The 24,396-nt window shown below is 32.9% G+C and overlaps 2 protein-coding genes across 2 annotated transcripts; one reads left to right on the top strand and one right to left on the bottom strand.

The window, feature by feature from the left end:
* Positions 1-8,037: 8,037 nt before the first annotated feature.
* TRIADDRAFT_8692 (uncharacterized protein) lies at positions 8,038-8,265 on the top strand (the record flags this gene model as incomplete). The annotated part of the gene is made up of 1 exon (XM_002116543.1): positions 8,038-8,265. A coding segment is annotated over one exon (228 nt), but the record flags the coding sequence as incomplete, so codon positions are not given.
* Positions 8,266-14,511: 6,246 nt separating this feature from the next.
* On the bottom strand, positions 14,512-18,734 carry TRIADDRAFT_31114 (uncharacterized protein; the record flags this gene model as incomplete). The annotated part of the gene is made up of 19 exons (XM_002116609.1): positions 14,512-14,664; positions 14,789-14,854; positions 14,950-15,042; positions 15,138-15,209; positions 15,317-15,428; positions 15,574-15,678; positions 15,792-15,923; positions 16,031-16,110; positions 16,188-16,321; positions 16,440-16,557; positions 16,661-16,724; positions 16,842-17,044; positions 17,158-17,232; positions 17,339-17,450; positions 17,580-17,669; positions 17,768-17,971; positions 18,053-18,336; positions 18,447-18,556; positions 18,656-18,734. Coding segments are annotated over 19 exons (2,286 nt in total), but the record flags the coding sequence as incomplete, so codon positions are not given.
* Between the last annotated feature and the right edge of the window lie 5,662 nt (positions 18,735-24,396).

Here is a 24,396-nt window from a genome sequence, read left to right on the forward strand (position 1 = left end):
TATTCCATATAGAAACTTATTCTTCACTCTCAATTATCCCAATAGTGGATATTATTTAGTAGTAGGAATCAGTTAAATTACATATCTTAAAATTAGTGAGAATAATCTGAGAATTCTAGGCGAATATAGATAATTTTGTTAAATGAATAAGAATTTCGCAGAAGATTCTTTAGTCCTATTATTATTCTCATCAATAATTTTTTTCTATGGCAAGGTTATTGATCAATTCACCGATTCCTCTTCTAGTACATTTGATCGATTGCTGACCCTATGCATAAAACTGATACACAAGAAGAAATTGAAAATCAATTTAATTTACAGGAGTATTCCATCCGATCGCAAGCTAGTTAGAATTTATTCAATATACGCGTTAATCTAAGGACCGAATCGGCCTTAGAAGTGGCCGTAACATAAATATAAATATATATCCATACAGTCATGGTCAATAAGAAATGTACAGTTACTAATATATTTTCTTCGTAGTATTATTACAATTCGCTGCTAAGTAACTTATCAACAACTTACCCATGGTAACCAGAGCATACATATCATAATAGATTAAAAATCTTGAATTTTAATTGAATTGATAAATTTAGAAATTCATTAGATTACGTAACTGTAAACAAGTTGTCATATAAACCAATAGTAATGATCTAATTGGGTACGTGAGCCAAATAGTTATGCTAATGGAGTAATTTTATATTCCCTGTTGTCTGCTATTCTTAAGTCAAATCATGATATATACTCCTCTAAATAATTTATATTATTATCATAATGTATCAGCAAAGACCACGTGATAGTAACTCAAATAAATAGTAAATCTATGCAAACTAATTTCCACCCGAATGCCAAAGAGATATATATGATAACTTATACTCAAATTTTTATATTCATCCTATTCAAGTGGCAGGCTATAAACGCCCTATCACTAAGGACAGTTTCACGTGCAAGAATTACGTACTCTTGGCTACTGTAGGCAATGACTATTCCTCTTCCATGGTATGCAGTAGACTATTGTATACCAAGCCTCGAAATTTTGATATTGAATAAATTAAGTATAAAAATACTACTATCTGAAAAAGAGTTTGATATGTCTTTCCTTGGTATAAATTAAGTTCGTTATTACTTTAGGAAGGTCTAAAAATAAATGTTTAGAGCTTTTAATAACTGAATACAATTAAAAAACTTTAAATCTGGGTGCCTAACATCTGCCAATTTACCAGCAGTTTCTATGGACAAAAATCGTACAATAATGTATGATGGATTTGTCGTCAAAACGATAGTGTTCCATTTAAGCTAACTCAATCAGGTCAATTGCAATTCACTTCTTCTTCATCCTCATTGAATATTGTTGTAGATAGTGTTAGATATTAGCTACGATATCAGTTACACTAGCCATTAGATAAAGTTAGGTATATGATCATAATATCATCTATAAAGTATGGTAAAAGATTATAATTTTAATATCAATTTTTATTTCTTACAACAGTAAACTTGGACACAAGTGCCAATTAAATAACCTACTGACTGACTTCCACAACAACAGCTGTGTAGTAGCTTGTATACTATGATAAAGATTATACAACGACTGTGATATGATTAATTAATAATCAGGTTGTGGTTCTGGAAGTTAATACAGTTCATCTATTATAATTCGTTCCGAGATTGAAATGCCTTTCTGCCTAATAAGGAGTATGATAACATATCTGTAGTGTAGTTGAAATATTTTAGTTTTACATAGACATGCCATAAAATAATTTTAAATCATCGCGTCGATTAGGAGATTGTTAGCGATGTTATTGAGCTGTTCCTGTTACGGAAAAGTTAATCTATTCATTCATTAATTTAAAATAATCTTTTTAATAGGGATTATTTATCAATAAAAAGGACTTGAGTGATTAATTATTGCAGTAATGTTGAATAAAGCTATACAGTAAGTTAAATTGTTTAAAGCGAAGAGGAAATTGTCGGTAACATAAAAGGCAGAGTCATACCGATAATATCAGCGCAAAAAGAATCATTAGAAGGAAACTCTAATTCTTAGCAAGCGATATTGTAAGTTTGCTAGATCAATGAAAAAGAGGGATAATTATTATTACCTTTTGTCACAACCTAGGTCGTGACATTTATATCTATAGCATATCAAATTATGCGATATTACATTCACTAAATAGAAGCGTTTTGTACTCTGTAAGTAATTGTAATAAAGGGCGTCGGTCTCCAAATACTTTTTACTTACACAAAAGTATTAACACAATAACAGGAGCTTAGGATAAGCCTTTATTACAAATTCAATTATGGTCATACTGATTATGATCTCATAGTCTAGCATGGCAATTTGTTAGACGACAGGAGAGTGCCAGAGAATCTAAAGAGAGTTAATTCCCTTTCACTTATATAATATCCGACATCTATCGATCATAACAATAACATAAAAAATCTACATCACGTTACGCTAAATCTTATCTATGAGTGATAGCATCAATGTGAAGGCTACTTTACTACAGTAATACGTTCCAAAACGAAAGACTCTACATAATTTCCGACTATCCGATAATGACGATCGGTATAGTAACTAAATTAGTTAATGCAGCAACTATTTACACTGCAATACTTATTATAACATCTATGTAATTATATCACATCAGTATTACACCATTTATTACGCAGATTTACTGCATTTACTTGAAAATGAGGATGATAATGACTTCCATCATTCCATATCGGTATACTGCACGGTCTATATGTATGACCACGAATATTAACGTAGTCTACTGTAGTGTAATAGTTAGCACTATTAAAGAACCTTGGATAGTTACAAAATGAAACTCAAAGATAATCTCGATGATTACAGATTCCTTTATTATCGTTTGGATTGAAGTTGCCAGTTGTTCGAAAATGAGTCGATCTTTGTGTTTTTTTTTTTTTAATATATTATTATAAAACTTTGTAGAAAGGTTCATTTTACCTTCTTGTTTGTAAATAAGTTAGCGTTCTGCTAGCTTTACTTAGTGTTTCTAAACTTACTGATAGCCTCCAGCTGAGCAGATGAGATCTATTAATTTGACCTGTTGCCTAGATTCTCATAGTAATCGCTGTTTACTGCTAATCTTAATATACTTTTAGACGTTGATATCACACCGTCCAAGAACAATTCATAATCAACAAATTTCCCCTACATCGTATACTAATATTGACGGGTACTATCTGGGCACCTTTCTGCTGTATTTGATGGCAAAGTAACATAACGTTTACTGCACTTATAGTTAAAAATAATATCAGATTTATCACTATTGAAGCTTAAGTGTTCTTCTAATTAACTAACTAGATCATTTAAATTACAATCTTGCTTGATATAATTCTTGAAAAAATTATGCTGTCAGATATTATTCAATTCCAACCCGAATAATGTAAACGGGCACACAACATACTAAGATACCAAGTAAAATGTACAGCAATCCAATAAAATGAGCTATTTTTACAAGCTACGATACTAATTACAATATAAAATATTGAAGTAGAATTCTAAATAATAACCTTTATTACCTCTAACTAATGCTAGCTAAAAATAGCATAGTAGACTTCGCAGAATTGAAAAGGATATTACTAGCGTATTATCAAATAATTAATTAAGACACATGATATTAATTAGCAGGAACTTTTAAGATATCCCTATAATTAGTACTGTATATTACATAACTATAATGTACTTAAGTCGGATAATACTGATCTTCACTTGAAACAAAAGTATAACAGCTACTGGTATCCTTAAAATTCTTTAAGTATAATAGTGCAACAGATTAACCAATAGGATTTATAAGAAGTATCAATATCACCACCCAAAGTGCTATCTTTAGCCACCGATTTGATTACATACCAAGCTTAATTGAGAGCTATTTTTCCAAAGCTATTTGCATTACAATGCATGAGGTTAAATCACAGTACCATTAAGGAATTTAATTGCTTTATTATTCAAATAGATGTGAATAAAATTCCTTTACTATCTCACAATTCAATATTCTTCAAAATCATTATCACGTGATTGTATTCGTTAGCTAAATAAATAACACATACTTAGGTATACGCAAGTAAATAAATTATGAAAGTTGAAATAGATAAAAAGGATAAGAATAACTAATTTATAGGCAGAAAAAAGCTAATCACGACTTACTGTAATAAGATATATTGATTATTTCGGATTACATCTTAAACTAACTTATCTGTAATTAAATCGAGAGAAATTATCTATAATTCTATGGATTCGCGTATAATCTATTTAGTCGTTTACTTAATATTGCCTTGCCTGTTCAGTTCAATTGGTTGTAATACTGCCCATCATGATTTTAATTGGGCTTCACGATGTCTTGATCATTGCCATTGCCAAGATGAAAATATTCGATGTAAAGCTATACCTGCTTCGATTTCAGCTATACCAGAGGGCATAAAACAACTGTAAGTTCTAATAGAATCATCAATAATGACCCACGATATTAATTTTCTATCACTACGAGTACTTTAGGTAACACTGCCTACTTCTAGTCTATTACGATTCTTTAAATTATTATTTCTTCTTCTTCTTCTTTTTCCTGAGAAATTTGATCCTACGATACTGGAAATTATTTCTATTTGTTTCTTAAAGCCTTACATTTCTAAATTTACTACAATTAGCATACAGTATTCGTGCAGTTAAAACTATTAAAGAAAGGGTACAATTATTTTATAACTAATTAATGTAATTAATAGTCTAATAGCTTGCTGCTATTCTTTGTCGATTATATTGTTAAATTTTACCTTAGATTTTGTAAAATTACTGTACCATAGTCAAAAAAGGCAGCTAAAGGTGTTATATTTGCAGTCTGTAGTTATATTCAATCTTGTTTTTATTATTAAAATCTTAAATTCTCATACAGGCACAAAGCGATATAGAAAATATGTAGCAGTCGGAGTAACTTGTCTTGTTATAAAGCTAGTCTCTATGTGGTTTCGAGCAAATCAGTGATGCTAACTCTTTACGGACATTTTTGTAATCATCGTTGCGGGATCTTAACACTAATGTCTGTATTCATAGATTTGTCGAAGAAGAGCCGATTTGTGATGAAAAAGGCGTCAAAAACTTAATAGAACTTGCTCTAAATGCCAACATAAAACTAGTAGGCTACTGTAAATCTGCAAATTTGCGCCATAAACACTCCTTTAATGAGCTGCTAGTCAAAAAATTAGCAGATTCTCAAGGTAAATGAGCACAATTATACAGTTTCACTAAAGTAAGAAAATATAATCTTTGTTACTTGATAGCCTTAGTTCATGCGTTATAACCAAATTATTTGAAATTGAGTTATTTCATCATCTTGCTTTGAAATAACTCTGAAATCACTTTCACTACCAACATTATTGGCTTGGATTCTTGCTGCGCAGACATTTGAGCTAAATATTTTTGGGCAAAGTGTATACTCTTACACTCGTAATTTTAGCTATCTGATTACTGTAATATCCGGTTAATCATTATTAGTTCAACATTTAAAATACAAGCATTGTCATCTGAGCCTAGACTAAGGTTTAGAAATAGATAAAAATAAAATTTTTTACTTGTTTCAGACATATATGATGAAACAAGTCATCAACGCGTCAAGAAAGCAGGATTTAATATTCAATCTATCTATGGCTTTAACGGTAAGATAGAGTTTAACGTTATTAAATTACGTTGATGAGCTATTGCATTTAAAGACACATTGTTTTGTTAGCCAACAACCATTTAAATCTGTTTCGAAACTGTAAAGTAATTGGAAATTAAATTGGTGATACAGCTTTAATCGTATCATTCATTTCCGGTTCACTGGAAGAACGCAGCTTATCTTCCAGCTTTGTTTTGAGCTATCGCACCACACCTGTATTTGTAATTTATGTACAAACTATCCTTTCATTAAAGTCTAATCCAAATTATACCATTACGCCAACCATTAGTAAATCTTGTCAGGCTATAGCTCAATTTCTCGAATTCTCCACTAAAAAAGCTATCATGAATAATGTCCACCTACAATTAATAAAAACGACTTATTTCCCTTATTTCTGAACGAAATTAACCCACAATTTCATCTTTTTATAATTTATTATAGCTATTTGTGTATCCGATTTCAGCTGCCCATTATACTATTTATTATTTAAAATTAAGCTCCCCTATTTGTCTGCAAGTAAACTTGATACTCTGTTTGTGATTTAAGCAAACTTATGACATCATCTGTTTGTAATTTAAAATCATGCTCTCCAGTTTTTCTTTAACTAATCTTGGTTTTCCACTATATTTTCCAATTCCAATTTGTTTACAATTAAAAGTTTTTATCCTCTTATTATGACTTAAGCAAACTTTTGGCATCATCTATTTATAGTTTTAAATCGCGCTCTTATTTTACTTTTCTGAAAGTAATATAACCTGTCCCTATCATAGTATCCAAGTTACGATTTGTTTTAATCAATATTTTGATCCCAATCCAAGCACATCTTCGTACTATTTACTTACAGAAAAATTCATATAAGTTTAATTTTATTGTTAGTCATTACTATTTTATTTTACAATCTATTCATAGTTTATGTTCTAGCTATGCGCAACATGTTATATAATTCAACCTTTCTAAGATTTTAACCAAACTATCTCACCATGCCTCTCCTTCATAATTCATATACAGATTATAATCCTATTCTTTTAATTTCTAATCAAAGCCATCTCCTTGTAATTCATATGCTAGCTATACTGCAATTTTTCTAATAAGAATCAAATTCTCTTCCATGACAGAAAATACCTCATACGCAACAAAGTGCGATTTTACTAAATCGGCATGTGGATGGAAGCAAGCCAAAGCGATTGATTTTCTAGATTGGAAGCAAGGTTAGTACAAGACAGTGGCAAATGCAAATTTCCTAAGATACTATTTTAACAGTAATTTTGATAATCTAGAGATAAACTCCCTTCAGTAAGATACGATACCATAACTTTGCATAAGCATTGCTGATCTATTATAAATATATTATTTTAGTATACGGTGCCTGCTGTATATTCAAAAGTAAACCAAATAATATTAATGCAATGATTACAAATCCTTTAATATCGATGAATACAGATAGCACATTTGGCTTTTTCCTCAATACTACTAAAACATATGATGATGGACAATTCGCCGAGTTGATTAGCCCACCAATGAAAATGCCACCAGGCACCATGATTATCTCGGTAAGTAATTATATATTCCTACTAAATTAAAAAGAAGAATAATATGCCAACAAGACATCACAGCACTTTATTTTGACCTAAAATATACGATTATGCGATGAGACTAGATCTCATTGTATAAAAATTGTAACATTTAATGTTGCTGTTTAAGCCATTGTAGCTAGCATTCGTCTGTTGGCTAAATAATGAATTAAGTTAAGCTTTGAGTTTCTATCTTTCAGATTAGATATATTACCCAACTCCTTGAGCTTTCTAAATCTACCATCAAGATCTATATCATGTACCCAAAGTATAGCATGAAAAGGCATCTTGTTGAGACTGCTACATTTTTTGAGCCTTCAAGCAAAGAACATCAACAAAGCTATGGAGCACTTCTACCTAATCAAGATCTTTACCATGTAAATTGCTATTAAAAAATGATTATAATGATTGGCTGTAAAATAATCCACGTTGAACCTTCTGAGTATTATTATCTTTTTACTAATAGATTATCATCCGAGGGAAACTTGGTGCTCTAGTCCCTGGTAAATCCAAGGGCAAATTTGGCCTGCTCTTCTTTCATGCCTCGCCTGATGGTAATAGCTTACAGTAAAATATTTCGAGAATTTTTTACTTTTAGTAATGATACAAATATCTATGGTATAATGTCAATCTATTTGGAGATTTATTCCTTTGCGACTACCGAGTATCTTTTGCATCTAATCCATATTTCCATTTGAAAATAGAAGTATAAGTAATTCTGCTCTAAGATTAGTCCCAGGCAAAAAGCCTTTTGCACCACCTTATTTTAATCTTGTATTTTATTAGAAATGACATGCTATACAGGCACCGGAGAATATTTTCGCGGATCCGTCGCTACTAGTGAAAGCGGCAAAGCTTGTGTGCAATGGGATAGTGTTTCGTCACCCTATAACACTCGCAACTACCCACACTCCCAGCTAAATTCCAATCAATGCCGAAACCCTGGTGCAAATCGAAATAGACCATGGTGCTACACATCATCAAAGACTGCAGTTTGGGAATATTGTAGTATTTCAGCTTGTGGTAACAATAATCCTGCTATCCCTGCTAATCCACCTTATCCATTAGGATGTAAGTTGCATCTAGATACCTTATTTTTTGAGCATTGCTAGCTACCTTGAGTAGTTTTCCATTTTTCATCATATCTTAAAAATGATTCCTTTCGACAAGAGTGGCAATAAATTTAAATTGACCACTAAAGCAATAATCATAGAAAGTCTTCTAACAATAAATATATACTCATTCATATCTTAGTTCAAAATCCTGTCGCCATCACTTCCTTGGATAACATTGAAAGCAAAACGATTGGTCAAGCCGCTGTTTATGTTAATGGCTATTGGTACAGGATATGTTATGTATACGGGTATAGTCCAATGACAGTACCAGGACTAGCTCGAGCAATCAATTTAATGTGCAAGCAAACTGGCTTAGGCGAAGTGGGAAGTACTTGGAGTACCCGTAAGTCTTATACTAATATTCAATTCTGCTGACATAGCTACCTTTAGAAATCTTACCATCAAATTAAAAGCAAATTCATTTTCGCTTCTTAGGTTCGTCGTTTGGTCGATATAACGATACTTGCATTAAACTAACTGACATTAAATGTCCATCAACAGCAACTTCCTTTTCTCAATGTTCAGTTCCTGCTAATGCTAATCCTAAAATTTATACAGCAAATCAATGGCTAGCATGTTATTCGGCTTCTCCAAAATCTCCTTTGAGTAAGAAACGCTTGTGCCAAATAATTTCATTTTCGTATATATCATAGGATAATGACAGCATTGCACTGTACTTATTATCATCAATCCTAGTACTTACTGAATTAAATTAGGTAGATTTTATTCTTTTACTCCTGAGATGAGTTAATTACACTTAATATGCCGTATGTAAGATTGATTTTGCCAAATAGTTTAATTTCTGTAGCCTGTTCTCAAGGATATTGACAATATTGTACTTAGTAACGTCAATCCTAACGCTTGCTGCAATCTATTCGATAGATCCAATTTTATACTTTTACTCCTGGATGACTTTAAAATACAAATCTTCAAATGTAGCCCGGCAACATTTTTAGCTACTCATACAACATTGATGCTAATGAACTTACTGATCAAACTATTTCCTTATATTGCTTAATAGCATCGAATAAGTACCTATTATCTATTCAACATCCTAATCAGAACAAATCTAATGCTGGTATTCCTAATATCAACATTAACTCTAAAGAATCTGGCGGATTCTGTAATCGAGATTGGGGGCTAAAAGAGGCCGATGTTTTCTGTCGCCAAGCTGGCTACCTTGGCGCTTCTAGCTCATCTAGTAAAGCATTAAGCTAATTCTATTTCGTTATAATTGAAATAATTAGAATGCAATGATCAACCACACTGAATGAAGATATTTTCTATATAAAATAAAACTCATTTATTCAACACTTTTTCCAGTTAACCCACCATCATCCACGATTTATCCCTTATCCATCGTAAGATCGATCAACTGTTCTGGATATGAGATCAAACTTTCACAATGTGCAGCGAATGTTGCAACTAGGCCAGAGCCATGCCTAAATGGCAAAGGTCAAACTGCAACAGTTGCTTGCATCCCTAAACAGAGCTATTACTGTACGTGTCTTGTTGATTACAGAAATAATATTTCAATATTGACGATATAGTAGCTATTGCTTATTCTAATTCTTAATCAACAACATTTTAGATACCAATAATGAACCAACCAATTGCCAATTTACCAGCGGTTTATGTGGATGGGAAGTATACAATAATGTAGGATGGATTTGGCGTCAAAACGATAGTGTTCCATTTAAGCCAACTCAATCAGGTCAATTACAATTTACTTCCTGATCATCCTCTTAGAGTATCAAATGACCTTGTTATTCGTATAACAAGAAAACAGTAATCCATTTCCATTTCTAATTTGTATTCCCTTCTTATCAATATGGTAATTAGTCTTGAGCAATGGAGGCTACATGTATGTATTCAGATCCCCTTATGGTGTATCTCAAGGAAGAATTATTTTGACTAGCCCTTTATTAACCCCTAATCCATCTGCGGGTTCTGTTAAAGTATGTTCCTTCGCGTTAATTTCGATGTTGTACTACTTTCCAATTACTAGCCGATTAGAGAATTGAGCTTAGAGATTTTAAAAGTAGCGCGTTACATCTTAGGCTAAATTACTGGTTTCTATTTCAATTATTTCACTTCTAGACAACTTTAGATCGATATGCTGCGGGGGTCTTAACCAATGTCACTTTACTCATAGCCTATGAAAATCTTCCAGGCTCTTCAGAAGGTGGTTCAAGCTATTCCTATTATCCAATTTATGCTACTAATGGATGGCAAAAATTTAAGGAGGCCGATGCAAGCAATGGATTTTATACCTACGAAAAATTTACAGTAAGTTTATATGCACGACTTCGCATTGCAAAGGAGATTGATAAGTTGAGTCATTTATTTTTAGCTAATAGAGGAAATAACTCCTAGTAATTGATAGTGATTTATAACTTAACTCATATCACAGTAGCTTTTATAACAATGCTTTAACGGAAAGCTCTTCAAGATTCAATTTCTATTCCATCATTTCTAGATGCTGATTGGAATTACATGGGATTATTATGGACCTCCAGCATCGTTTGTTTTTGCTATAGATAACCTCGTTATTCACAACACCCATGGCTTGCATGGTAATACTAATTGAGTTAGACAAATTGTATCCATTCCTATTAATGCGCAATACGGTCATATTAGCATGTCAATAATCTCGTTTCGTTCTTTAACAATCTATTAACTTTCTATTATTGCTATTACAGTTAATGGAACAGCTACAGCAACTATTAATCACGGAACAGAACAGACAACAGTTCCTAACAATAACGCAGCATTGGGATATTATCAATCGAAGCATATTCTCTTGACCTTAATCCTAAGCTTATTAACTTACCTATCTGGCATGATGTAAAGTTAATAGCATAAATGACAATAAAACTAAGTCTTTGATTGATGCTTACTTCGATAGCTATAAAGCTGCAGCAGTTGTTTACAGTACCCATGCGTTGGTAAGTAATGAAATAGCGATGTGCTTAAATTGATGTATATCACGGTTAATACTTCAATTTGAAACCGTCTGAAATTAATTTAAACATTTGGAATTTAAAATTAAGCCGCCTTTCTTATATTAAGCATTATAACGAAATTTGAAATGATGTAGGTTTAATCAGTATCAATTTTGAACAGAATTGATGAAAAACGTTGTTTTCGTATGCCTCATACAAATTGACATATAGATATAAAGTGCTATCAAGGAATAAAGTCGTAATTAACTAATGTGATGAGTCCATTAAAACCTTCTAGCCGTTAATCATAATTTGTATAGTTTTATTTTAAGTCTCATGCTTGGCTTATACTCGTGCACTCGTATATTCATCTCAACTGTAGCTATTTAGGTAGTGTAATGAGTCCATTAAACTCTTCCTGGCCTCATTTTAAAAATAATAACAGTAGTAGCTTTAATTCAAAACAAAGACTGATACTACCATTTAACTAGAACTAGAAATAATACTGGCGCTATTATGCGGTTTCATAAAGGCATTAGCTTATTAATCAAGTACAGTATCTATTTTTAAATGCAAATACGAATAAACCAGAGTCAATATCAATATTGAAAATCATCAGTAAAATGTGGCTGATCTAACCAATTACAAATGTTAACCAATATTAATATATTGCCTCATCGCTATGAATAGATGTGAATTGATTACATATTTAACTAAATATCAAACCCTAAACCAATAAGAAATTTCCGATCTACTACATAGGCAAAAAGCTGTGCCTCGAATACAATTAGTCTAATGTATTTGCTTAGAAATTAATAAAAGATGTCCAATTATCTCATTTCTAAAATTGCTATTAAAATAAGCTAGCAATCACATGACAGTATTCTAACGTGATCATAATATGCTTCACAAAGGCTTAGCCTAACAGAGAGTACAAAAAAAAGGATGAAGTTTTTTCAGGATATCTTATTGAATTCATTTACTGCTAAAATTGTCAGTAAGTTCATTTTCTTACCTTACTGAATCAAATTGGCCCTTAAACTCTAAATAAGAGTGTTTTTAAAAATCACTTTTCCTAATACTTAACTATGCGTACTGGTCACATTTTGTAGCTATTTACCTTAGGCTACCATGCTTCTTAAATCTTACTAGCTACAGTTTTACGCTAAATTTGAATAAATTTTAATCTGTCCCAGGCCTTGCCAATATCAAAATAAACAAGTTTTATGTAAAACTATAACTGATCTAATTTTATACCAACCAATGCAAAATATGCGTAAGTTTTTTCCTATATTTCTGGTAGGCGTTAATTTTGATGTCAGATAGAAAAAGTATGATAGTATACTTAGAAAATAGCACATACTAGACAGGTTTTATAAACGATCTACAATCGTCCATATCAGTTTCATAAATAGCTTAAACATATTTAGCTGGTATGAATCAGGTCTGTGTTTGGTCGATTTGTTTTCCAAAGTGAACTTCCTTGACAGTTCTCGCTACTCTTTCCAGCTAAGATCTACAATGTTAATCAGATGAATTAAACTATTCTGCATACTATAGCAGATTGCGTAAAGTAGAACGTAGCTGCTTTACTGTTCAATTCCTTATTTTAACCTTCAGGTTTTACGAGTTAATAAGTACCAGTAACTTGTCAAATAAGACGACAAAGTGAACTATAACTTCCTATTTATAGCTCATCTATATGAATAGTATAGATCATAGTCGTTGCAAGTGTCGGAGGCTATGAAGATATTATAAAATACAAGCTAGACTTACTACGCGTAGATAGAATAAACTAAGACAAATATTGTATAGCCAGCATTCATTCTTGCATGACAATGAAGGAGTAATTAAATTATTTTACAGTCAATGGAACATCAACGGTTACTATTCCACCGACGAGAAAGTCGACTGAAGCAATACTGAAACCAACAAATCCAGTGACAGAAACTCCTACTTCTAGCAGTGTGGATGTAAGCTCCTTCCAAGCTACTTACATCTTATCACTTATACTTACAAATGTGTTGGTTTACATTACACATAGAATATACAATTTATAAAATAATCTACAGCTAAAAATTTATTGTATTTAGTAGCTACATTTAGCTAGTATGCACACTACGATGTCATCATCGCTAAGGCAGATGTAATTAACACGGTTTCATTGGTATGATGCAAAATAGATATCTTATAAAAAGGTATATTGCAATATCACTGTTCTCCTCATCAAGCTAATTAATAAATAATTTTTCATGAATTTCAAAGGTGCTATTAATCATATGAGCATATTATAACAAGATCATTTATTTCAATCTAATAGTCCTGAACATTAAACGTGATAGAAATTCTTTCTAAAATATAGGTATACACTATAAATGTACCATAGCGATGGTATTTTTGATGCAATATTTTAGAATCCATTTGCAAGGACTTTATCACGCCCTCCTACCTAATTAAAAGAGCGTACTTATTATATACCCCTAACATGCATAAGAATTATATACTCTCGGCTACTGTTGGCAGTGATTATTCCTTTCCCCTGATATGCATTAGGCTATCGTATACTATACCTCAAGACTTTGATAATTTAACAACTAAACTTGACTAAATTTCTCACACATGAAGATCTTGATCATCGGCATTAAACGAATTTTTATAAAATAATAGTGCTGATTCGATTAAAATATTGTTCCTGATGAAATTTGAAGCCATTTTCATATGTTATCATATTCAATTATTCCATTGATTAACGCCACCCACCCACTATAAAAAATCAGCCACCGTTTATGTGCATTTTCACAATTTCTTCTTTTAAATTTAGTAGTAAACCAAGATTATCCAGTTGCTAGGAACGATATGCACTCGTATTACTATACCTTTAAGAATGAGCTAAAACAGTAGCCAACATACATAACTAAGATTGCGCACCTTTTTAGTTAACTTTTTTAATTCGACTTAACTGCATAAAAACCATAAGTGTTAAAAATTAATTAAATTAACCTCTGCGCGAGTAATAATCTATACAAGCAAAAATGTATCGCTATCATTCTTACAATTTCTAAAATCGGACTCCCAGCATTATTTAATTCAAATTGAAAAATATTACTAGACCACAGTAATGATAAGCATTCTTAGTTGTATTTAACGTCTGACTTGTATAAAATGTAAAAAGCAGACTAGATTACTTTGCCAACTATATCACGTATTACTATTTTTTTTTTTTCTTTTTACTGTCTTTGCTTGGTACTGGTTCGCCCTTAGCTATAGCTAGATGCTTCTTTAATTCAAGAAGTTTCTGCACTTCCGATTGAATTACAAATTTTTCAGCTTTATCTGCCTTTAATTGTCGAACAAGATCACCCTAAAGTAACAATTACAGTTTATCGTCATTCGATATACCGTACCATTCCTTTTACTTTTTAATCATCCTATTTAGCATCAATGTCATTCCAGTAGACCACTGCTGACTAAACAATTTACGGTACCTGTTTTGAAACTTGCTCTTCTAATTCTTTGACATCGTTTGCGACCGGGGTTGTTTCAGTCTTCTTCTTTATCATACCAAATCATTGATGATAATGTAAGCGATAGTTAAACTACTATATATGACGAACATAAATTTAATAAAGTAGTGAAAACAGTCCACAAAATTTACCGCAGTCGCATTTGTTCTACCACCGTATTTCGTTTTAAATTCTTCCGTTTTACTGGGTTCAATTTTTTCAAATAAGTGCTTCGGCTATCAATACAAGCAAAGATCATGTTAACTAAATTAACGATATCTGTTGAATTGACGGTTACACTGCTATCTAGTGATCAGATAATAAAACATACCTTGCCAATCCTGTGGCCAGCAGGTAATAGACATACAAATTTGTCAGTGATCACCGAATAATCATCTACTAGCTGCGTACACAAATGTTAGCAATGTTAATTTATGCCATGTTGATAATTAAAACTCATATTTGGGCGATAGAATAGCTTGACAAAAAGTATAGCGATATTAACTTTACCTTTGCTTGAGACAAAATTTCTTTACTGGTAGTTGGCATGTAGGGCTGCAAGAGTATCGATAACAGGCACGTAATATTAGCACAGACTCCAACAACGGTTCCTGCTCGCTTCCTGCAAAGTAACAGTACCAATACGAATTACTATTCTACCGAGCTAAATAAGTTTCTCTATCAATATTTGCATGCAATTAGTTTACATATGCATAGAAAAAAATATATGATTTTGCTAAATCAAAAGAACGAAACTTTCGCATTACTTGTCTGCTTCCGATTGCTTAACAAGTTTCCACGGAGTATGGGATTGCATATATTGGTTTCCCAATCGAGAAACGCTTAAAATATTTCTTATTCCATCGCGTATTCTACATTTACAAACAATCAGCATTTTTCCCAACCATAAATAATTTAAAACTGCTGCAATACGTCAAAACCCTTGGAGGGAACATAAACTATAACCAGTCGTAACTCATCCTACCTAGTTCTTTCCAAATTGTTATTATATGTACGAATTTCACGAGTGATTTGAGCAAGTAAAACCTTATCTTCTTCAATTAAATCCATTTCTGGAATTTCGCCGTTAAAAAAGTTGGACACAAACAACATAGCACTATAATAAGATATAAAGCATGAAATTATTATACGATTAGTAGCTTAGAATTAATGTTTACTTATTATCAATAGAATAAATACATTGTAACTTTTAGTATTTCGTACCGATTAACAAAATTGCCAAGATTAGCCAACAATTCTGAATTATTTTTAGCTTCTAAATCAGACCAACTGAATGAGCTATCCTATTTAAAATTATAATCATTGCATATACAATTAGCAATTGACTAATCCCTTATATCAATAATTTATTCAACTCTACCTGAGTTTCCGGTCTAACGTAAAGTAAGTAAAATCTCCAAATGTCAACAGGAATGCCAGTCGCTTTCGCATCATTTCCAAAAACACCAATGCCGCGGCTTTTCGAAAACTTTCCATCTTCATAATTGAGGTATTCTAATCGAATAATTAAGATGAATTTAAAAATAAAATACTTTACTGTCCATTAAGAAATCGGCAAGAAAGTCTACGTCAACGGTTTATTCTACGTAATTTAATAAAGTATTGTAGTTACCAGTAGCACTGAGTTTATTGACTACAGTGTAATTATCATCTGCAGCTAAAAGACAAGCTGGAAAGATGATGCTATGAAATGGTACATTATCTTTAGCCATAAAATTGTACATTTCCACCTGAAAAAGCATAGAATATAAGCACAATTAAAATAACTTATTGACTGTAACATATACAAAGATGGCATGGCATGATTATGTCATGATTTGAACTTAAATTTACATTTTGAGGGTTTTTCCACCATTTCTCCCATTGGTCCGTATACGCCGCAGTGATGGAGATATAGCTATAAATATAAAAAATTTTGAATAGTTTAACAATAGCGCAAATGTGATAGTACTTGCAATTGTCGCTAGGGATCCCGCAGCGGCTATGAGAAGTTTGTATAGCAGGATATACTAACCCTATAGGAGCATCATACCAAACGTAAAATACTTTTTCTGTAAAGCCTTCCAGTGGTACTGGAGTACCCCATTTCAAATCTCGCGTGATACAACGGCTCTTAACGCCATCACGAAGCCAAGTTTGAGTTATGTTACGAGCAGCTGGTGACCAGTCAGTCAAGGAATCTGGTCGTCCATAATACTTATGAAGTTGGGGCTCAATCTATTAATTTCCAATCGTAATTAAAAATATCGAATAAATTAAGTATAATACTACTACTATGTAAAAAAGAGTTTGTTATGTCTGTCATTGGCACAAGTTATGTTTGTGATTACCTTAGGGAGGTCTAAAAATAAGTGTTTAGAGCTTTTAATAACTGGCTGCGATTTACAAACTTTACATCTGGGTGCCTACGATGACATTTACATATAGCATCATCAGTGCCAAATATTAAGTGATTTAATGAGCGAATAACTTTGCACAATGTTGCAACTCAACAGCACTCCCAGCAATTACCTTCAATTCTATTGCATTAATGAGCTTTCCACATTTGTCGCATTGATCTCCGCGAGCATCAGGAAATGTACAAAACGGACAAGTCCCTTCTACAAAACGATCAGCTAAGAATCTGAAAAATAATTAAGTTTTATTAATTAAATCTATTAATTGACTATAAAGTAAACGTATACTAGCATAAACTAAGATTTAACATGCTTATTAATTGTAACAGTGGAATAATCTGCAATGCCATTATCACCTTTGACAATTTTCACAAAAGAGTTGATCTACATTCTCTTCAGTAACATAATTGCGGTCCTGTAGCCTCCAAAATATATCTTGTGCAATTCTATTTAAGTAATTGTGTTATTTCATCAGTAACAAGAATGGAAGAAAACAATGCATGTCGATTCATTCTATAACTCCATTATGCTATTCGTTACATACTCGGTCTGTTCTTTCGTTGTTGTACGGCCAAAATGATCAAAACTTATGTCAAACCACTTATAGACTTCCGCGTGGAGAGCATGGTATTTATCGCAAATTTGTTGAGGCGTAACTCCTTCTTCGACAGCTTTAGTTTCAGTTGCTGTTCCGTATTCATCAGTTCCGCATATATATAGTATATTATAATTGCGTGCACGACAATATCTTATCATTGAAAACAAGAACGACAATATGATTCTTTTAGGGTTGCAATTAAAATATTCAATTGCTAAGGTTGAAACTTACCTAGCAAATGCATCAGCGCTTAAAACGCAACCAACGATGTTGCCTAAATGTGGTACATTATTGACATACGGTAGCGCACTAGTTAATAGAATGTTGCGTTTTCCTTCTTGTGGTAAGAGAGGATGGGGCCGTTTCTCTCTCTTTGGATAATTTTCACGTCCTGATGTCCACGCATGATACGCTTCGTCAATTTCGTCTTGTGTAACAGAATTTTCACTATCTTCAGTTACAGATTGTGAGGTTGATAAAGACACTGAAGGTATAGGAGCTTGTTGGAAATAATTCTAAAATTATATACCAAAGTGGTAATTTAAGTTGTAGCTTAATCTGATTCAGTGTGATTCATTTTATCCCTAATTAATTAAAAGAATATAGTATACATTGTCCCAACTACCTTGAAAGCTGTTACCCCTTTACTTCCTGTGGCTTCATTGACTGCTGTTTTAAAATCATCCATGGACGATAAGCGTTGATACCAAGTATGGACAGATTTATATTTTTTTGCTACTATTATAGCGATATATAATAAAATTATGCTCATAGAATTATAATCATTTTCACTCCACTTTATGTTAGATACTAAGCAAGACTCTTAAACCTTACCATTGACAGAAGCTGGACTACTATCAACAAAAGGATATAGTGTACCCCAAATGATAACGTCTGCTAAGCTAATTTCCTCCTAAAAAATTACGCAAAATGATTACATTTAATCCTTCTAGGCGAAGCTAGTCATTCACTTTACTCAATCGATATTTTAGCAAGTGCTTACTCCGATTAGATAGTTGCTATTTGCAAGTGCTATATTAAGTTTCTCTAATGATGCATTAACATCACCACAAGTGGCAACATCAACCTTTCGCCCGCATAGAGCTTGTACAATATGAGGAAAGACTGAGGGCTAAAATGAAGGAACAATAATAATAAGTTGTTTATATACGGTCACCATCGTTATATGCGAAAACCTATAATAGGTACATAATAGGTACAAACTTTTAAGTTGTTTCTTTCCCACTCGGCCCACTCATCAATTTGCACTGCCGCTATGTTAGAAACCTTGGAAGTGTCTTTAGAGTAAAAAAATCTTTGGATAAAAATGAAATTATAGTCGTATCAATTCAAAGGCGATAAGAAAAAGTTGATAACATAGTTGCTACAATGACGCAATGCATGATGAAGTTGACGCATATTGAAGTATTTAGCATAACGAAATAAAGCAAGAGACTTTTAATAATTTTTACTTGCACATTCCATTCTCCGAGAAAAGGAATTTATTAGGTCCAACTTCTAATATTGGTAACTAAACAATAAGAATAAAAACTTCCGCATTCCATTTTTTGTTTATCAAAAGAGTATGCTACAGTTTCTAGAATAGAGTATTTGATCCTATGTAGCAATTAGCAACGGACAAAGTGGTTACAAATTAAAGTTACGAAATATCCACGATAGTTTTGTTAATACATATTTATACTAACTCTGCTTTTGGTAAGGTACGGCACGACTTTGACGGCATCTATTAAAATTAAGACATAGATCAAACTGAGTATGACAATTGGTATAGTGCTAAAGTGTATGCATAAAAGGCATCAGCTCGCGGTTCTTGCAAGAGCCTCTATGAATACCAATTAATTACAAAAAAGTCCCATATTTTAATTTTCAATGTCTATATTTGCAATATAAATATCTGTCTGTTTAATACTAATGCAAGTGCATGGTATATGCCATTTCTATATGTGTAAGATTAATTATATGGCATATTTGTAGGGTTTTCTAAATTGTATGTTCAATCATGATGAACGCATTTAGAAGACATTTTCCTTGCCTGGTAGTTCAACTTACCCTCTAATTGGATATAATTGACGTTAACTTTACATTGAGCCAAATGTGAAGAGATTAAAATCTTTACCAATGATGCGTTGCCAAGATCTAATCATGAATATACGCGTGCAATCATTCACTCAATAATTCAGTTGTAGATTTTAGTAAAGTACCTAAATAGACAAGTATGCTAGGTCTACTATGATACTCGATATTACTCAAGATAAATTCAAATAGTACATTCCAATACAAAGTATTGATGTGTCCACCGTATAGAACTGAAGATAGAGTATGTCTCAATTCTAATCTAGGGTAATGATGGAACATGATATCCAGGCTGCATCTCAGTTCCAATCAATGGTAGCCATGCAACAGGATCAGAATTGGAGTCGATATCACGTGGAATGGTTTATCAAGGTTGATGTAGTTTCTTACCTGTATGCAAAGTTGTTGTATGCATTGCACGATTGAAGAGCGTTGGCACAAGGGTAAAACGATGGCTATATTGCAATATTGACTTGTAAATGAGTAACTGCATAAACTGGAAAAGAGTGCTTCCACCACTACAGGTTGATTGAATTAGTCACCATGAGCAATTGAGCATGCATTTCAAGAAAAGAGAAATAGCAGTTAAAAGCTTCCTATAGCAATAAAATTTTGATATGAAAAGCCCAAGAGCAAAATACAATTTAGGCGAATTGTATCAAGCTGATATTTCTAATCAAGAATAGGCAAAATGATGATACAACTGGAGTAAAATTCTTCCATATTCAAGGCAAAATCGCTAAATCTGACGACATCTTACCTGATAATGTTGTAACATGGCTTGGATCTGCGCGCGCGCACTCCTGCTAGCAAAGTCGCCCATATGCAGTACTGTACAGCTACAGTGTACAGTACTGTTCAGTATACTGTACACTGTACACTGTATCTGTACAGAGTACTGTAAGTACGTGTATGATCCGCTTCGTTGGCAACATTTTTGCAAAGAAATGATCCGATAAATTTGAAAGAAATATAGACATATTTTATATTTACCTGTAGAGGAAGATCTCTAATACTTTGCTATGACCTTAAAAGGCCCATTAAATAGACAAGCATAAAGAAAATCGATGTTAACGCTATGACCATGAATCCAGTAAAAATCTCCATTTTACAGTACACGTGTACAGTATAGTACTGTAGAAGTTGTAACTGTGCACTGTACAGCAGGCCACAGAGACACGGCGGCGATCGATGGTTCGGTACGGAAAACTTTTTCAATGCTCCAGTCTATGCTACAGTATAGCCTTGCCATGGGTGATTGCAACCCTTATAACGGCGTGCACGAGCCTTGAGCTTGGATTCGCTGCAGCATTCCTTTCAGCAACTTGGTGATTGCTGCTTAGTCGACATTATCACCGACATTGCTTGCAAAATTGATCTAAATATTACTATCATTGATCGTCCATGGCACTATTGACATCGATCGCGAGTAGACTACTTCAAACTGCACGTATTTTAGAGCAAAGAGCTTGGATTGCCTTGAATTTAAGACCAGCTTACAACTATGATTTACAGCCAACCGATCATGCTTTAACGTCGTTGGATGATCAACCTGATGGTAATTACTTTCTTGTTCCACATTGGACGAGCAGTGTTTGATAGAATACGATTACTGAATAACACAAGGATACTGTATCTTATTAGTCCTCTTGTCTTGCACTAGAACTTGAATAAAGTTGTTTTATCGGTTATTGCTAGTAAAATAACATTGATTATACAGAGTAGCAAAATCGATGGGGACCTTTGCTACGACTCTTCCTAATCCATTCATCGTCTAACCTCATGTAGATGTTGACAACGATCACGGAATACTTTGGATGGCTGTTCCCAAGAAGAGAACATCCCGTCGTAAGAAGAGATTGCGTAATCTAAACAAGCAATTGAAACCGATACGCAATTTCGAACACTGCAATGTATGTGGCAATCTCAAGCTAACCAGTATCTTTTGTTCTCACTGCTTAAGGAGAATTAAGGAAGAAACCAAAGCATATAGGAAATCTTTAAAGCCGCTCAAGTTCAAACTTTGAAACCTAGAAATCGCCAATCGTTTGCGCTATGCTTAGCATCCATCACTGCTCATCAATGCTTTTAAATGGATACGTTGCCTTAACCTTAACAATGAACAAACTGTCGATAGGATGATAAAATATGTATACTGTAGTAATGTACATAGGGATAGGTAGAGTGATGTGATTTCACTTTATTCTGTCAATTCATTTCTCAATTTTTTACCTTAAGCCAAATTCGTCATCGGTATAGGTAGTGCAATGATACCATCAGGTCATCAGTAGTGTATCAATGAGTACATTTAGCCAATTGGATTCTTGGTAATACCATGAACCGCTTGCAAATTCATGTCTGCAACTGATTGTGTCAAAATGGTATCATATCCTGCATCTTTATTTTCGAACGATTGAATCGGAGATTATAAATAAAGTTAAAAATGAACACTGTACCTCAGGTACCTGCAAAGTTTGTTAATAATCTTTCTAGTACATTACCACGTAAATTGAATAGAAGTACAATCTGCATGATGCCAGTCCCTTCAGCGGTTAGAAATGACCATGCTTCAAGTGTTAGCAAGACCGCGAAGAACAAATCATAGAATGGAGTAGATTGACAATTACAGAATAGCCTACTACATATCAGATAATGATGATCTGGATGCTATGGGTAGTCATATGTCTTACTTTCCGATTTCAAAAGATAAATACTCTAGATATACGCATACATATGCTGTGTCTTATAACTTAACAGTTTATTTTCATCAATCTAATATTTTCAAATTGACTGCAATAGAGTTCAGCGTGAGATTGTTGATGCCAAATTGGAGTGCATTCATATTACTATTGCACTTTCAATACACATTAAGAATAACTACCGTAATGAGCTGAAATCACTTACCAACGGAAGTACGGTATTCTCAAGCACTTAACACAAGTTTCATTTTAATGCCTATCTGTATGCTATTAAATCAATGTACTCAGCCGTAGGAATATTTCAAGTTATATACTAGATTCGATTGGAAAAAGGAATCAGATCCAACAGCAAGTTGAGTTGATTCGTCGAAGACGTGTCGCCACTTTCTAAGCTCTATCAATTATTGCTAATTTGCTTAGCTACCTAAGTGGTAGTCTAGTCTACATCATAAATTATCCTTATTTTCATACCAGTAAGGTGTATTCAAGGTAGACAAATTAACATAACTTGGGTTAGGGTAATGGTATATTATCCGATTCAGATTTTTCAAGAGTCAAATAGAAACGGTATATACGTATTTCATTTACGTATTTCAATGAAGGGACTATCACTACACGTCATAGCATATTTCTTCAATCGTACTACCAATAGTCAATATCACATTTGGTTTATTATACTTTCCTTTAAACATTCAGAAACTCCTAGAATTCACAAAGTAAAATAAATGATACTAGGAATAGAACTTTGTTGGTAATAATCATTATTATACATCATTTTAGGCTATTTGAATGAATCAAATAAAATATTTCATAGAATAGAGAGGTAATTAAAATGTTACATAAAAAATAAGGATTCATTATAAGACGGTATAGATTATACAGAGTTATTTTCATTGAATTTTATGCATAGAAATCGCAATGCTTTACTTTACAATGGGTCGTTATTAGTAACAAATCGAATGTTTCATGATACACTGTACGTATATTTTACTCTATAAAAGTAATTATTTATTCTATTTTCCTTTACGGTCCCTGGCATTGGTCACAATTAGCAGAAACTGCGGGCTGGTGCTCTTCAACTTGTATGGTCGAATGGTGAATATCATATTTCTCACGAATTAATTTTGCTGCAGCCACCAATACTTTTTGATTTGAAATCGATTGATCTATAAATGGTATCATTATCAAAAATCATCTTACTGCAACATACTGTAGTAGGACATGACCATACTGAAGTAAAAAACAGGGCATAAAAGGGACGGCAAGTTATAGTAATAATAATATAATTAGTGTTTTTTTTGCAAATCCATCGGCCAGTACAAAAGAAAGAAGTAATCCTGTCTTAACGATCATCATTTAAAGCATGTTACCTATTGCAAGATGGACCGCTAATGCACATGTTGTGGTTGTAAGGCTCCAAAGATGCAAACTATGAGCTGTAGCAACCCCTTCTACACTTTCAAGATCTTTCTTAACGGCTTGATAATCAATATTACTAGGAACACCTAAACCAACATGATTACGTAATACGTTTATGGACGATAATTGCTAAATTAGTAGCAGCAACATATCAGCATAGTCAATTCTAGACATCATTGTCCTAAGGACATTATAGTAGTATTTTCAACCATGACTATAATTAAATATTTCCGTTTATCGAAAAGGAGAATGGCATTACACAAGAATGATAATTACCTTCCATTAGGACAACCACCGTATCACGTAAGATACTAATTGTCGTTAATAAAACAATAAATGAGAAGATAAATGTGCATATCGGGT

Source organism: Trichoplax adhaerens, genomic scaffold (genome assembly GCF_000150275.1).
Source record: "Trichoplax adhaerens TRIADscaffold_16 genomic scaffold, whole genome shotgun sequence".
NCBI lineage: Eukaryota > Metazoa > Placozoa > Uniplacotomia > Trichoplacea > Trichoplacidae > Trichoplax > Trichoplax adhaerens.